Here is a 14,232-nt window from a genome sequence, read left to right as displayed (position 1 = left end):
TTTTTGAAAAGGGTTACCTATTGGCTTAAATTATTATTATATGCTTCCTACCATTCTTTTCTATTTTAAAGATTGAATTAAGTTTTTCCACATGTTTGGACTTTGGAGCAAGAGAGTTCCGGCTGTGTTTGGTGGAGCAAGTATTAACCGTACTTGTGCCATCAGGTTTCTCATGCTGAAGTAATCAAATATGGGTTTAATCCTTGGAAATACCCCACATAATCAACTGTCGGTTGATGGACAACATTAATTAGAAATTTAGAATTTATCGAGAACATGTTTACCTCAAGCCCATGCAAATTTTCTTTGGTTCATTCATGATCCAACTAAAGTGATTCTTCTGATTTTTTAGTTGACCGAAAGTTCAATGCTGGATGAAACCATCAAGCATATCAAAGGCCTGCAGCTTCATCTCCAAGTAGAGCTCTCTTGCTGAGCATGCACACCCACGTGCAGCGCAGAGTATAGAAATCTGAATTTTTGTTTCTATGTGCATCAGATGATGAAGGAGCACGGAGTGGCGTTCTTATCTCCATACATGCAAATGGGTGAAATGCAAAATATGCAGCCAACTCAGTATATTTCCATGAGGCCTCCATCAGAAATGGGCTACGCCCATGGGCATGGAACACTGCCCTCTGCTTGTATCTATCCGCCCATGTCGCCTGCAGTTGGAGGTTGGCCTCAAATGTCAGGAAATGGGGTCTTTCCTTATTATTATCCTCCACAACCAATGTTCCCAACTGCAGATGGATCCCCTGGGCCACCAGTGGTTCCTGCAGAAGTCTGGGCCCACGTCAATCCTTCGAACCACCACCCTGTGCCACCAGTGATTCCTGCAGAAGTCTGGCCCCACGTTAATGCTTCGAACCACCCTGTGCCACCAGTGGTTCCTGCAGAAGTCTTGGCCCACGTCAATCCTTCGAACCACCATCCGGTGCCACCAGGGGTTCCTGCACAAGTCTTCGCCCAAGTCAATCCTCCAAACCACCCTGCGCCCCCGATGGTTCCTATTCTGCCCCAAGTCAATCTTGCAAACCAAGGCGAGGCCATTGATCAAAATGGACCAACAATGCCCAATGTCCAGCAAATGCTCACTCTTCAGCAAATGCGCAGGACCGCTCAGGTTCGCTAAACCAGCTTCAATCCATTTTTTGTTTTGTTTTTCGTTTTTCTTTTGTTTTTGGTTTTTTGTTTGTAGTTTTTTTTTTCCCCAACTCTTCTACACGTATTCTCTCTACTTCTTTCCATAGAGTAAAAGTAGGTTCTGGAGTGATTATAGAAAGTGTTTTTAACACTTTCAACAATTGAATGATAAAAATTTTTAATTATTAAAAATATCAAAATCCTTTCCTATAACCACTACCAAACATGCTCTAATTCATTAAGACTCGCATGATAACAAGGGCTGGTGCTTATCCTTTACTGAGCTAATCTTCTCATTAATTTCTTGTTGATTATTGTCAGGAATTTTCCTTATCCATCAATATCTCAGAGCAACTTGGGGAAGCATCAACTTTCTACGGCGGAAATCCAGTGGACTACAGCTACAACTTGGACAGGTTCGACCAGACTCATCCCCCAAATTAGGCTCTAGCAGTGAGAGAGGATCCCTAGTTTGACGAATGCTGGTTCTCAACTCGATCTAAGTTCTAAGTTTCACTTATGTCGGTCAGTCTGAGGGTTTTGTTGTGTTGTGAATTGTGATTATTAATAAATGCAAACAAGTAGGATCAGGGACCTGCCCCCAAGGGTGCTTTGTAATATAAAAGTTTCTGCTACTTCTCTTTAACTTCAATAACTATATATTTTGCTATATCATCATCTTTCGTATGAATCAAATTGATGGCCCATCCATTGATGTTGGTGCTATGTTATTACAATGAAAACTTAGAACAAACACAACCCTGCATGCATGAATATAATCAGATGATGAAATTATTACTTTGATGGAATGATTGCAAGTTTTTCATTAGATCATTTGGGTCATTTTAATTGTCATCAGCCCTAGAATTCTCGGAACACCAAATACAAACCCAACTCTTCTTTATCACAACGCCATGCTTATCTTCTTATCAGATCTCTGACTCGATCCCTCGAGAAAGGATCGGCTGCTTTGGAATATAAATTACATTTTCCTTTAAGGATATTTGTTCTCCATCACCGCCTTATGAAACATAGGACAGAGGTCTGCACGTCCCATGACCTGCAATCATACCAAACGAGGCTGATATAAAACAAAAAACAAGGACTGTCAAATGCTGGCAGTTGTTGGATGTGTGTCTGTAAATAGAAAGATTTTAAATGTTGTATTAAAATATTCACCCCGGCCAGTTCATGTATATCTACTATTTTACACTTCTCTGAGTTGATGTTGCTCCTGAACGTTCTGGTGAGTTGTCTTGAAAGGGAGAATCCTTAGCATGGAAGATAGAGTTGATTCTTTAATTATTTCATCTGATCGATGGCGAGGGCCAATGCATTGATTGACTGGAAATTGGATATAATTAATTAAGAAATTAATCAACATTTTTGAGTTCGGATTTGGATTCTACTTGGATAATGTTCGTCCTGTATATAGTACCACCACAACCTGCCAAACGTACCAAGAAAAAACTATTTTTCTTGATTCTTTGATTACGTAAAAGTGTTATGTAAAATTTGACCTTATTAAAGGTACTTTTAATACTTTAATTTGTTTCAATATAAATTTCTAAAGAGTATTTATATCTTATAAGAATTATTATCAATTTTTAAAAATAGAAAATAAAAAATGTATTGAAACATACACCTTGTACTTGATAATTGTTTTTTAAAATTATTTTCTAATTTTATAGGATAAAAGTTTGTTTAAAAATTTAAAATAATTTTAATTATTTTTAAAAATAATTTTTATATTTGGTGTTTTTTTTTTAATTATTTTATACGTTTGTATAATTATTTCTTAAAATAACTCTTAAAAAGTAAATAAAACAACTAAAGAAAATAATTTTTGACTATCAAAAGTGTTTTTTGTATTTTTTTCTGAGAAATAAAAGATTGTTCTAAAAAAACCATTTGCAAACGGATCCTTTATTATCTTTTTGTTATATATCAAAATACTTGCATGGATGAGTTAGATTGTACTATACCCTTCTATAAAAAGTTAGTATTAGTGTTGGTTCTTTGATTGGATAGAAGTATCATTTAATGTGATTACAAAAATCAATTCTTTGGAGTTTGGATTTGGATATCCATTTGAATAATATTGCAAAAAATGGATACTGTTTGACAAAAACAAGGATTCATGTTTCGATCGATGATGATAAATACTTGGATGTATGTCTATAAATATGAACTAATACCTTAATATTACACAGAATACGAGCAATTGAATTAGATTGAACTCCCTTAATATTATAAGTCGTAGATTATTCCTTGATTAGCCTTACGGTGAAGGCCAATGCATGTCTTTTTGAGCTTAGATTGGGTTTCCGTTAGGTTAGCATTTGGACTTTAGCACCACAAAGACCTACAACATACGGAAAAGGGTACTACACAACAAAAATAGATCTATTTTGACGTCAGCTTTGAGAACAGGTAAAAAAAAAATCAAAAAATTGCCTAGTATACCCTTAAATAATTTCTTTTCACAATCCCTTAATTTTTTTTTCTTCTATTATCCTCTTGTAATCTGATATTTATATTTAATAAAATTCATTGTAAAATAAAAAATGGGAAAATTGTTATTATAAATGTGTTTACTTCAATTCAGTTAGAGTAGAAAAATAAGAGTATTTATTTAAATAAAATTTAATTTTCAAATAAAACGATGATATATTTAATTATTGATTAATTTCTATTTAAAGTACAAATAAAAAATAAAAAATTAGGGTTCCTATTTTGGTCATGAATCACTGAGCCTTTGAAATCATGGTATAAAATTCTCAATTGTTTTTTCTCACAATATTAGCATAGCTAAAAACAAATTTCTTAAAAGTAACATAACAAATTGATCCGTTTTATGTTTCCCTCTGTCTCGTTTGATTCCATGGTGGGAATCAATTAGGTGAATGATTAGAAATTACCAGAAATAAATTGTTTTGAGTTTGAATTTGAATTTCTAGTTGGATAATTTCCTCACTATGGTACCATCAAGACATATACATACCAAAACAGGTTGCACCAGACACCGAAAATGAGCACTCATTCATGATGTTAGTAAGTATTTGGACATGTTTACCCAAAAAAAAATTGAGTTATATTTGGTTTACACAAAATTTTGGAGGAAAATATGAAGGAATTAAAGAATTTTATAGGCTATAACTTTTTATTTTATACATTGCTTCAAATTTATTTAATTATTTTAATTTTTCCACTCAGAATAATATTCACATTATTTTAATTGAGAGTAATTGATCTTCCCACTATTCCTTTCAAAAAATGCTAATAATTTTTATAGAAAAAGATTTTTGATACAACCTAATTAGATGTAAAAATTTGGGGATGATTGGATTTAAAATTTGGAGGTGTATGTTGAATCAAAACTTAATATGACTCTATGACTTAATGACTTAATTTAAGTCATTAAATAGATTAGATATATTTCATAAAATAACTTAGTATCACAATTCAAAGTAAAAAACAACTTTTAAGTATTAAATCAAAATAATTAATTAATTCTTAATCTCAATTTTTTTTAACTTCATTTAACCATGTATAATAAAATTGTATTTTACAACTTTATTAATAGTTCGTTTTTTAAATAAATATTTTCATAATTATCTCATATATTTACAATAGGAATATTTAATAAATAAATTTATTGTTTAAGATTAGTGCTATTAGTTAAAATTAATAAGGGTAAATATGTGAATTTATTGATTAGAATAAATTATAAATTAATTTAATCAAATAAATTTAATACTTAAAATAAAAAATAAAAAATAAATTTTAATTTACCCGTTTTAAAATAATTTAACTTAAATAATAAAAGATAAGTATTAAGTTTTATAAAAAACTTGATGAATAATAAAATTACATTTGATAACTCAAATATAAAATCAGTTGTCTTATCTTTTTATTCAGGTGACAATTGACATATTAATAGTACGTACGTAATTAGATTTCACTGTTTTTATTTTGTTTTTGACTTTTTATCCACTGCGGTAGTGCGGTTTGATGACTTGTTGCTACCAGCTTTAGGATTCTTTGCAATCTCAATTTCGGACATTTCACTACCTACTAATTTATTCCATACATCAATTCATTGGGTTTTTTAATATATCATGTTTGTATTTGTTATTCAAATTCAAATCTTATTAGATTACATCTCCATGAGAATCTCACATCCCACATCGATCACAAATCATGCACACAAGCATAAGATTTTCCCGGACAAATATTCACCACACCCAGAAATCATCTTCGATTACAAATTCATCTGAATTTCTTTTCCTTCACGGGCCCTCTTGGAATCTTGTTAAGAACGTGGGAGTCGAATTTCCTGTACAATTTCTTCACGTTTCGGTTTCCCTTATCAGCGATTTCATCCACCTGCTCCTCATATCGCTCATACAATGCTGGTAGAGTTTCCAGGCAGAGAAAGCCTTCATATGATTCCACGCACAAAAACACGCTTGGTTAGACTCAAAGAAGGAAAATCACGGAAAATGGAAACTCCCCCATCTAGTCTTACCAATGTACAAGACGTTCAAAGAGCTGAAACAATCTCCAATAACTGACAATGTCAAGAGGGTGACAATTGCCTGAAACACATGAACCCAAACAACAATGCAACTGAGTTAGTCTTCCCGTGAAAATCAAAATGGTGGATTACTTTATCTGTTGTGGAAATTATGTAGATTTATATACCACGCCGAGGAGTGCTAAATCTTCCCCTCGTGAAACACGATAGAAGGTTGACAACACCGTATTGATTTTTGAGTGAAATGATCGAACCGTGTGCTCAGATAATGTAAACTTGTCGACATCGGGAGGATTCCTGAGGAGAAGCTAGAATAGGTTAGTACTAATTAAGCAATGAGAAATGTTTCATGAAATTAGTAAAATCTGAAAAGGGTCTTCATAATCGCTAGTGATTCATTAATTGTATGCCATTGTAGGGAGACATTACCAATTTATGTATCCTGCCCCATTAGACCAAATGAAAATGGCAAGCATCAGGAAGAGCATGCTGTAACACAGAAGAGTAACAAAATGGTACTCCAAAACTTCGAAAAGAAACCAGATGATCGTAAACCCGATTAGGATTGCAGCTGATACGTACTTGTTCCTCCATAACAATATGTCAGCAACTGCATATATATCACCCAAAATATCTCATTAACGAAAATTTTCTCTAGAGTTCCATATTCCAATGCACATTTCTTCTCTTGGAAGCACAATTTTAGGCTTTGGTGTGTTTCTTGGAACAGAAATGAAAATAATGCTCTATGTGTAGCACCACCAAACTTGTCCCAAGTTTTGAGATAGATAATTAAGCAGTATCAGCAGGCATGGGAAGAAAAATGAACGTTACCTTGTCCTCCTCCTAGGAGAGCATGAATGGACTTTTGATGATCAAACAATCGAATTGGAGTCTCAGGTTGTTCGTCGGAATCAGATGAATAGATCGGCATGGCTATTCCTGAAGTTGTTGTTTTGCAGCTCTCTGGACTGTAGGTTATATAAATTAAGAGTGGTTCTAAGCTTCCTGGCAAAGGAACTAGGACTAAGAAGAAAGGAATGGCTTTGGCATGCCTTGGAAGATTGCTTCACATGCCCAATTCCATCCTATTCATCGGCTTATTTGTCATCCGATCAGTAATCTTCAAATTGTTTTAACTTCTTCAAAAATTTAATCAACAGAAAATGAAGGTGATCACGATCGAATATGCCCCATTCCCTCGGAGAAAGTATTGTCCCATGTCATGTTTTGTTCTTTTTTTGTGGAATACCTTCTGTCCCAGACACATGACAACGGATCGAATACATATAATATACAAAAAAACTACTTTCGTCTGATTCTAAAACGCCCTGGGTTGATGAGAATCTGTAAAAAATATGCTGCATTTTGTTTGTGTTTTTGGGTACCTAGAACAACTTTCATTAGAACAGTACTAAGAGAGCTTTGGATGACTCTATTTTATTTTAAACTGTGTCTTTTTATTTTCTATTTTTTTATTGTAAGGGATATTGTTTTGTTGAACAAGTAAAGGCAAGAATATTTTGTAGTTGCACTCCATCACATTTGGCTTTATGTGATTTTTGGAGAACAGTTTGAAATATGTTTTCTTTTTTTCTCCATTGTAGGAAAACATATTTTAAGGAAACCCAAATGCAAGTTTGACACATTTTCTAAGTTAAAACAAAGGCAACCAATGTCCAATGTTTACAATGTACTAGTCTGGGCCCAGCTTAGTCTTCATGCATTGCATCAAAATATAGCACCCAAACCCAAGCTAAACCTGCAACTACTGGCCCAAAATGGTAATTGAAATCTCTCCAAAGATGGGCTTTGGTGCAGGTATAAATGAGCACATCATCCACTACTCAACCAGCATTGGTGGCTTTAAGGGCCATTATTAAGGCAATAATGGCATGCAATTCACCTTTATTTATTTTACTAATTTATTTTGATCTAAATCTAGCTGATTAGATTGCATTATTTACATACAAGGAAAGTGGGGTGGCTTTCATCCAAGATCTATGACCGGTGATCAACTAAAAGGACAACTGGCTAAAGGATTTTATTTTGATTTTTTCTTTTTTGGGGGTGGGGGAGGAATATGCTTTATCATTACAAGCACTATTGCAAATAATAAAAGGCTCACTCTTCAAAGAAAAACAATCCTGCAGATCCAAAGACGAATGCCATCAACTCCCAAGTGGACCCACTTTGCTAAATTATCAAAGCCAATGAACCAACTAGGGAGAATAAGCCTTTGCATGATCCACTTTGATTTCTTCTCAACTTTATCTTTGATTGCTACAGTTAAAATTTTGATACGATATTAGTGCCAATCTTCCACCGAACTTTGACCAAATTTAAAGTGTTGTGAGATATCATATTCAATTCTTAACTATTTGGTTCTATACGAGTAACATTGAATGATTCATTTTACTTTCATAGTGATCTGCTTTAGTGGCAATCTCAATGCAACTTGGCTTACTCCAAAACATACAGTGAGAGCAATAGAGAGAGTTTAATGCAAGAAGTGTAGCCTTGAAGATGGTATGGAAGATGAAGCTATTATTTTGAAATAACTTGAAGAAGTGTACTAGCTTAGCCGGATCTTTAGTCTTAAGCTTTATTAGCTTTTTGACTTCTTTGCCTCCGGGAAAAAAATTGATGAACTGGTTTTCTGAATTAAATTTACAGAGAAAGAAAAAAGGAAAAAACATCGGCATGGCAATGACGGCACAGCAGTACATCACATCACCGAAAGAGAGCTGCACATTTCCTTATAATTATTCATGAGTCATGACTACCAAATAATAATATGGTTCCCTAATGATTCACTCAAACTGTTACCTGGCACGTCTATTCATTTTCTCAAAAGTGACAGCAGGTGGAAGGAGCCATCCACTCTAATTTCAATATCAATGCAGACGTGGCTTGCAGCTTGATGATTGTAGGTGTGGATTTATATTGAAGAAAAATAAGAGAATAATGTTAATTAAATTTACTAATTTTTTGAATGAGTATTAAGTACATGAATACATAGTCTTTTAGAGAAGAAAATTAGCAAACCCTTGAGAAAAACAGCCCTAAAGCATTAGTTAGAGAAGGTGGAGAAAATAAGGTAAAGGGTAGATACTAAATACCCGGAATGGAGTGGACGCAAACCTTGGTACCCTGGCCTAAGGCTTAGAATAATATGGTAAATAACAAAAGAGGATGCAAAAGAAGAAAGTCGAGCGCCAAGTACTCCGAGCCCCACGCAAGCACAAAGATGGATGATGATGATGATAAGGCGCACCAACTTTAGTGGTCTCAAAGTCTTTGAATTGAAAATCACCCAACCCTTTTACTACTCACATGGTAAAACGATCTCATAACCAAAATAATTACATAAGCATGCAGCACACCCTTGTACTTTTCTGCCTCCCTTTCTTCTGTTTCTCCTCCTATAAATTGTGAGAAGTCCTCCACCCAAATGCACCCATAACATATTAATACACATACTCCACTCTTTTTGGTTGAAGATGAAAATGTCATATATTGCAGTGTGTTTTGCTCTCCTCCTGCTATTTGGGGAAGCCCAAGTGTCAACGGCGGTCACTTGCAGCCCAATGGAGCTGAGCACATGTGCGAATGCAATCATCTCCTCAAGCCCGCCAACTGCCACATGTTGTAGTAAGCTAAAGGAGCAGAGATCTTGCCTCTGCCAGTACGTGAAGAACCCAAACCTTCAGAAATTTATCAACTCTCCCAATGCCAGGAAAGTTGCCAGCACTTGTGGATCTCCATTCCCTAATTGCTAGATCCTCATGTCTGTAATATCGTCGATCAATGCTTGGGTGGTGCGCCTCGTCCGGTATTAACTATTGGGAGGATCAGCTTATGACTCCTCTGCATATGGTGTGGTACGGTCTAAGTTATAATAGTTGAGTGAGTGGTATTATGAAAAAGTACTGTTGGAGTGTATGATTAGTGTGGAGTTAGCCTTTTCTTTGTTTGCTTTAAATATTGTGCTAGTTGTCTGAGTATACTATTTGTAATGAAGGTTGGAGTATTATGGTAGCCACTTGCTTTCTGAATTGGCGTCCTGGACATGACTTTTGCCCAGAAGTTTTTGTGCATATGTAGCCACCCATAAGGGGATGGAAGACATTTCCTTTTCGTATAAAGGTTTGTTAATGGTGATGTGGGCCTTTACGTGGACGTCATGGAGTGAATTAAGATATTCAACATTTGACTATGTTGATTAAGAGCTTGTTTAGTAATGATTTTAGGAAATGTTTATAATCTTTTTAGTACTTGAATGTAATTTTTTAAATTAAATTTTCAAGTATAAAAGGATTAATGACTGTTCTTAGAATCACAACCAAATAGATTCCAAGTCCATCAAGCAATATAATAGTGATAGGGGCCTATGGCTTAAGAGTGGCGTAGGGTGGCCTGAATCCTGATGTCGAAGTTGCTGCACAGGAGAAGCCCAACAAACCCATGAAAGGTTTATTCTTTTACAGCTTGAAGCCTATACCTTCCATCTCATACGAATTGAGCCGATATTCCACTATTTCGGTAATTCACAGTTGAACGTTATTTTGTTCACGTTTCTTCATTGCGAGATTATTAAGATGATCAACCAAAAAAAGTATGAAATCAATGATTTATTAAGATCTAGCCCAATGTACAATCAGATAAAATGGCAGAAGAAAAATTGGCACATGCAGCCCAAGTTTGGGAAGGGCCATAAGAGTTTGCTTAATAGAGGCCCGTTAGATTTTGGGCCACAATTAATGGAGCTTGGATTGCAGAACAAGCCTGCCCACTGGGCCACAGAGGGTGGGCTAAACTTGGTGTTCTTTAGGCTTAAACCCACCTTAATCAAAACGGGTCTGCACGGTATAAAGTCCACTGGTCAATAGGCAAAAGGTTAAGCAAGACATTACCCCGGGACGGGTCATCCACCCTGTAAACGTGTTCTTGATTTACGAGATAAATAGATAGTCTACTATTCTTGTCCAAATTATAAGTCTTATATTTAGTTTTCTTAAATTATAATTACTAATTAACTTGGATTGATTAAATTGATAAATTTGATTGATCTCAAAGATGTTGGAGAATATATCATGTATGAAAGAGGAGTACATTCTTTGTGATCCTTGTATGTTTCTCAACAGGTGTCGTCGCTTGGAAGGAAGGTTGAGGGTCCATAGACGGAATAGGGACCAACGGATACAATGAGGTCTTTGTCATAGTTGTTTTCTCCTGCCGTAAGGCGTCTGAAGCCGACAAGAGTGTCTTTATCTATCTCTTAGGCTCTTCTTGTTGTTCCCTCAATTTCTTCTCGAGCTGTAGTAGCTTTTCCTCCATGGTCACTGGTATGTCTCTGGGTTTTTTGCTCTTTGATTCCTATAAACAATGCCTAGTGTTGTTCTTACAACAAGGGGATTTAAACTCAGGACAGCTTCTACCCGCTAAGTAATGTTAAGACAGTACCATAGGGCTAAAGCCTACATTGCCCCCAAGTAAAGTGCTGGCTCCGTCACTGGCTGTATTCTCTTATACACGAAACCTTTCACCATAAGTAGTGAACCCTTTGGGGTGTGCATGTCATCTGCCACACTAGCTTTCTATGCCTATTTCATTTACTTAAATTTTTTTTATCCTGAGTGTGTTTTATTTTAGGAAGTGTTTCTATCATTTTTTATGTTGAAAAATTTTTATTTTTTAAATATTAAAAACAATTTCTAAAATCACTCTGTACAACATGAGGTTTGGATTCACTTGAAAAGCAGCTTGGTTTCACTCGAGAAGCTCTAACAAGGCCCAGGTGCAACGCTGACTAATAATCTAGCACAAAACCATTAAAAAGCATTGGGTCTTGGCTGAGAGGACAAAAGAAATCGTCAAACACATGAATCTGTCACGGGTTTGGTACAAATATTAGTACATTAAAGGTTCCGGATCTCATCATCCCTTGGTAGACAAGACAAAATAAAAATCAATAATGCATTACAGAACAAAATTTTATACCATCCACTACTGCCACCAACCATGTAACACTACTTTTCTTAAATAGAAAACAGACTAACGATCCACATGAATGGCCCTGACCAGTGACCAAGCAAAGACAAAGGTGCCAAATCACCCTCGGACGGGGTCGTCCGCCCAGCCATAATAAGACGGACCTCAAAACCACAGCCCAACACCATACCTAAAGGACAAAAAGAAAAACCCAGCAAGGTTTGATTGCAACTCACAAATCACACAATACTACTACATAGTATTTTCCATATATTTCAACATATAATGTGATATAAAGGTATTCATCTAGCTGCATAGCTTAACAAGACCCATATCATATTTGATGTCACTGAAACTGCGGGATTCCCCTTTATCATAAAACAAAATTACAGCTTCTCAACATAAAGGTATCCATCCAGCAGCATAGCTTAACAAGGACCATATGGTATTTGATGTCACCAAAACTGTGGTGTTATCCTAATCTTAAAACAAAATTACAGCTTCCCAAATTCGTTGTTTTGTTGCTGCTGTGTCATGCCAAGGCCTTCGCTCCTATGCTTTTCCCAGCCTCCAGTATCAGCCCTGGAGTGGGCCCAGTAGTAAAGTATGGAGCCCAGCAATGATAAAAGCGAGAGAGCGGCCCCAGCGGCGAAGACCCCTTTGCGGAGAGTGGCACAAGATAAGTCCTGCCCGCCGAACACTCCTCGATATTTGGTGTGGTATGCGTTTTTGGCCGACCCCGCCAACAGGCACGCCTCTGCTCCCAAAAAGCTCACCCTGTTTTTTTATTTTATAATTTCATCAAATTCAAACAATTGGGGCCACTCACGAGAGTGATTGTGAAAATGATGCTCATTTTCGATCGAAAAAGCCATGGATTTTGGTGATAATTGAGGTGGGTTCTTTCGAAGAGGGCTGGACCTCAGCAGTCTGCAGTCCAAGCCCAATCACAGGTTTTCCTTTTTATTTACACCGCTGGCGGTGTGTTGTCGGTGGAAGTAAATGGTGGGACCAGATGAAATGATCTAGACCGTAGATGTAACTGAGATATTGACTATGGAATCCAACCCATGATGGATGGTGAGGAAATCATCTAAAAATTATCAGAAAATGGGAGCATGAATTTACCAGGAAAAGATGAAGAAGAAGACGGCATAGGTGGTGGAGCCGCCTCCAATAAGACCTCGTCCGAAGCAGAGGCACTTGGTGACGCCATTGAGAACCGTTTGACTGATCAGCAGAAGCCCAAACGCCGTCAATCCGTACACGGTCGACGCATCTGTACTGTATACGCAGTATGTACGCTCGTCGTACTCATCAGGCACCACCTTGGCCTGCCGAGAAGGAGAACCAGAGAGTTAGATAGGACTTAGGGGTACACACCGTACTGACAAGAAACAAAGATTTGAAAAAAAAAAAAAAAAAAAGGAGAGAGAAGAGTAAGGGGGTTACAGTGCTACGACGTCGTTCAGAGCCAACGGCGAGGACGAAGGCGATGAGGTGTAGAGAAATGATGATGGCCATAAGAGAGACCGAGACCGCCATTATCGCCCCTCTCTCGCTCTGTCTTAGAGGATGTGCTTGCCTTGCTTTAATAAAAATGGGCAGCCCCTTGCTTTTAGTCTGCTACTTTGAGCCGGCCTTTTTTTTGGATGCTTGTGAAGGTGTCTTGTGTACGTGCGAGAGACAAATGCCAATGAGAGGGATTGAGAGCAGGTATTGGGGAGTGGGGCCCAACAACTCACCCGATTCACATTTAATCTGAACAAATAGCTGGATTGGGGTTGGCTTGTCTCAGCCCTCCGGTTTTGCAGATCAGTCCTACGACTCCTACCTATCCCGTTTGTGGGACAGCGCCCTTTCATAGGGTCCCAATTGGGCCCTACTTCCAATTTCAACTTTATTATTATTTTAGGAAAAGAAGATATATATGTATATTGTATTGATAGTTTCAATATTGATTTGGCAATTAGCTAATATCCTGTGGAAAGGTATTAAATAATTTTTTCTTAACAAGGAAAATTGTGTTTTGGAAAAAACTGGATCAAAAACTAAGTTTTTCATCCATATAAGTTATATAATTGACAAAAATGACATAAAATATGAAAAGACTAATATATTATTTAAAATTATTTTCTATTATAATGTTTGATAATTTTTTTTAATAATTATTATGAAAATTTATTATTTTTAGAAAACTAATTTTTTAAAATATATTCTAAAATAAAAAAATTTGACATATTTTTAGTTATTTTTATATGCATAATTTTAAAAAATATATTTCCAAGATGTTTGATTTTTAAATAATAATAATAATAATTTATTTTTATTTTTTTTGGAAAAAGGTGTATTTTTTTCAAATCATTAAATTATACTAAATTTTATTGAGGTTTATAAAAAGAATAAAATGTAAATTAATGCTTTTCTACTCTTTTCTTTTCATAGTGAGCAATTGTCATTTTTGAAAAGATAAAAAATTCATATCATTTTTCTTAATTTTGACACTTCTTTCAGATCTTGGGCTCAAATAATAAACTTATATAGACTAAAGA

General features: G+C 35.8%; 3 protein-coding genes across 3 annotated transcripts; 1 reads left to right on the top strand and 2 right to left on the bottom strand.

Annotated features, from left to right (window-relative positions):
• Positions 1-5,248: 5,248 nt before the first annotated feature.
• LOC117922235 (reticulon-like protein B9) lies at positions 5,249-6,710 on the bottom strand. Its single transcript, XM_034840292.1, has 5 exons — positions 6,521-6,710; positions 6,116-6,296; positions 5,854-5,983; positions 5,678-5,747; positions 5,249-5,588 (listed from the first exon to the last, which is right to left on the bottom strand). The coding sequence occupies exons 1-5, from the start codon at positions 6,618-6,620 to the stop codon at positions 5,419-5,421; spliced, it is 651 nt and encodes a 216-aa protein (XP_034696183.1). The 5' UTR covers positions 6,621-6,710; the 3' UTR covers positions 5,249-5,418.
• Positions 6,711-9,141: 2,431 nt separating this feature from the next.
• On the top strand, positions 9,142-9,895 carry LOC117919137 (non-specific lipid-transfer protein 2-like). Its single transcript, XM_034836234.1, has one exon. It carries the CDS (start codon positions 9,190-9,192, stop codon positions 9,466-9,468), a length of 279 nt encoding a protein of 92 aa, XP_034692125.1. The 5' UTR covers positions 9,142-9,189; the 3' UTR covers positions 9,469-9,895.
• A 1,756-nt stretch (positions 9,896-11,651) lies between these two features.
• LOC117919129 lies at positions 11,652-13,291 on the bottom strand. Its single transcript, XM_034836223.1, has 3 exons — positions 13,133-13,291; positions 12,809-13,014; positions 11,652-12,457 (listed from the first exon to the last, which is right to left on the bottom strand). Exons 1-3 carry the CDS (start codon positions 13,223-13,225, stop codon positions 12,175-12,177), a joined length of 582 nt encoding a protein of 193 aa, XP_034692114.1. The 5' UTR covers positions 13,226-13,291; the 3' UTR covers positions 11,652-12,174.
• Positions 13,292-14,232: the final 941 nt, after the last annotated feature.

This window comes from Vitis riparia, chromosome 1 (assembly GCF_004353265.1).
Source record: "Vitis riparia cultivar Riparia Gloire de Montpellier isolate 1030 chromosome 1, EGFV_Vit.rip_1.0, whole genome shotgun sequence".
Taxonomy (NCBI): domain Eukaryota; kingdom Viridiplantae; phylum Streptophyta; class Magnoliopsida; order Vitales; family Vitaceae; genus Vitis; species Vitis riparia.
The sequence above is the reverse complement of the archived record's forward strand: the minus strand, read 5'-3'. Positions and strand labels throughout refer to the sequence as shown.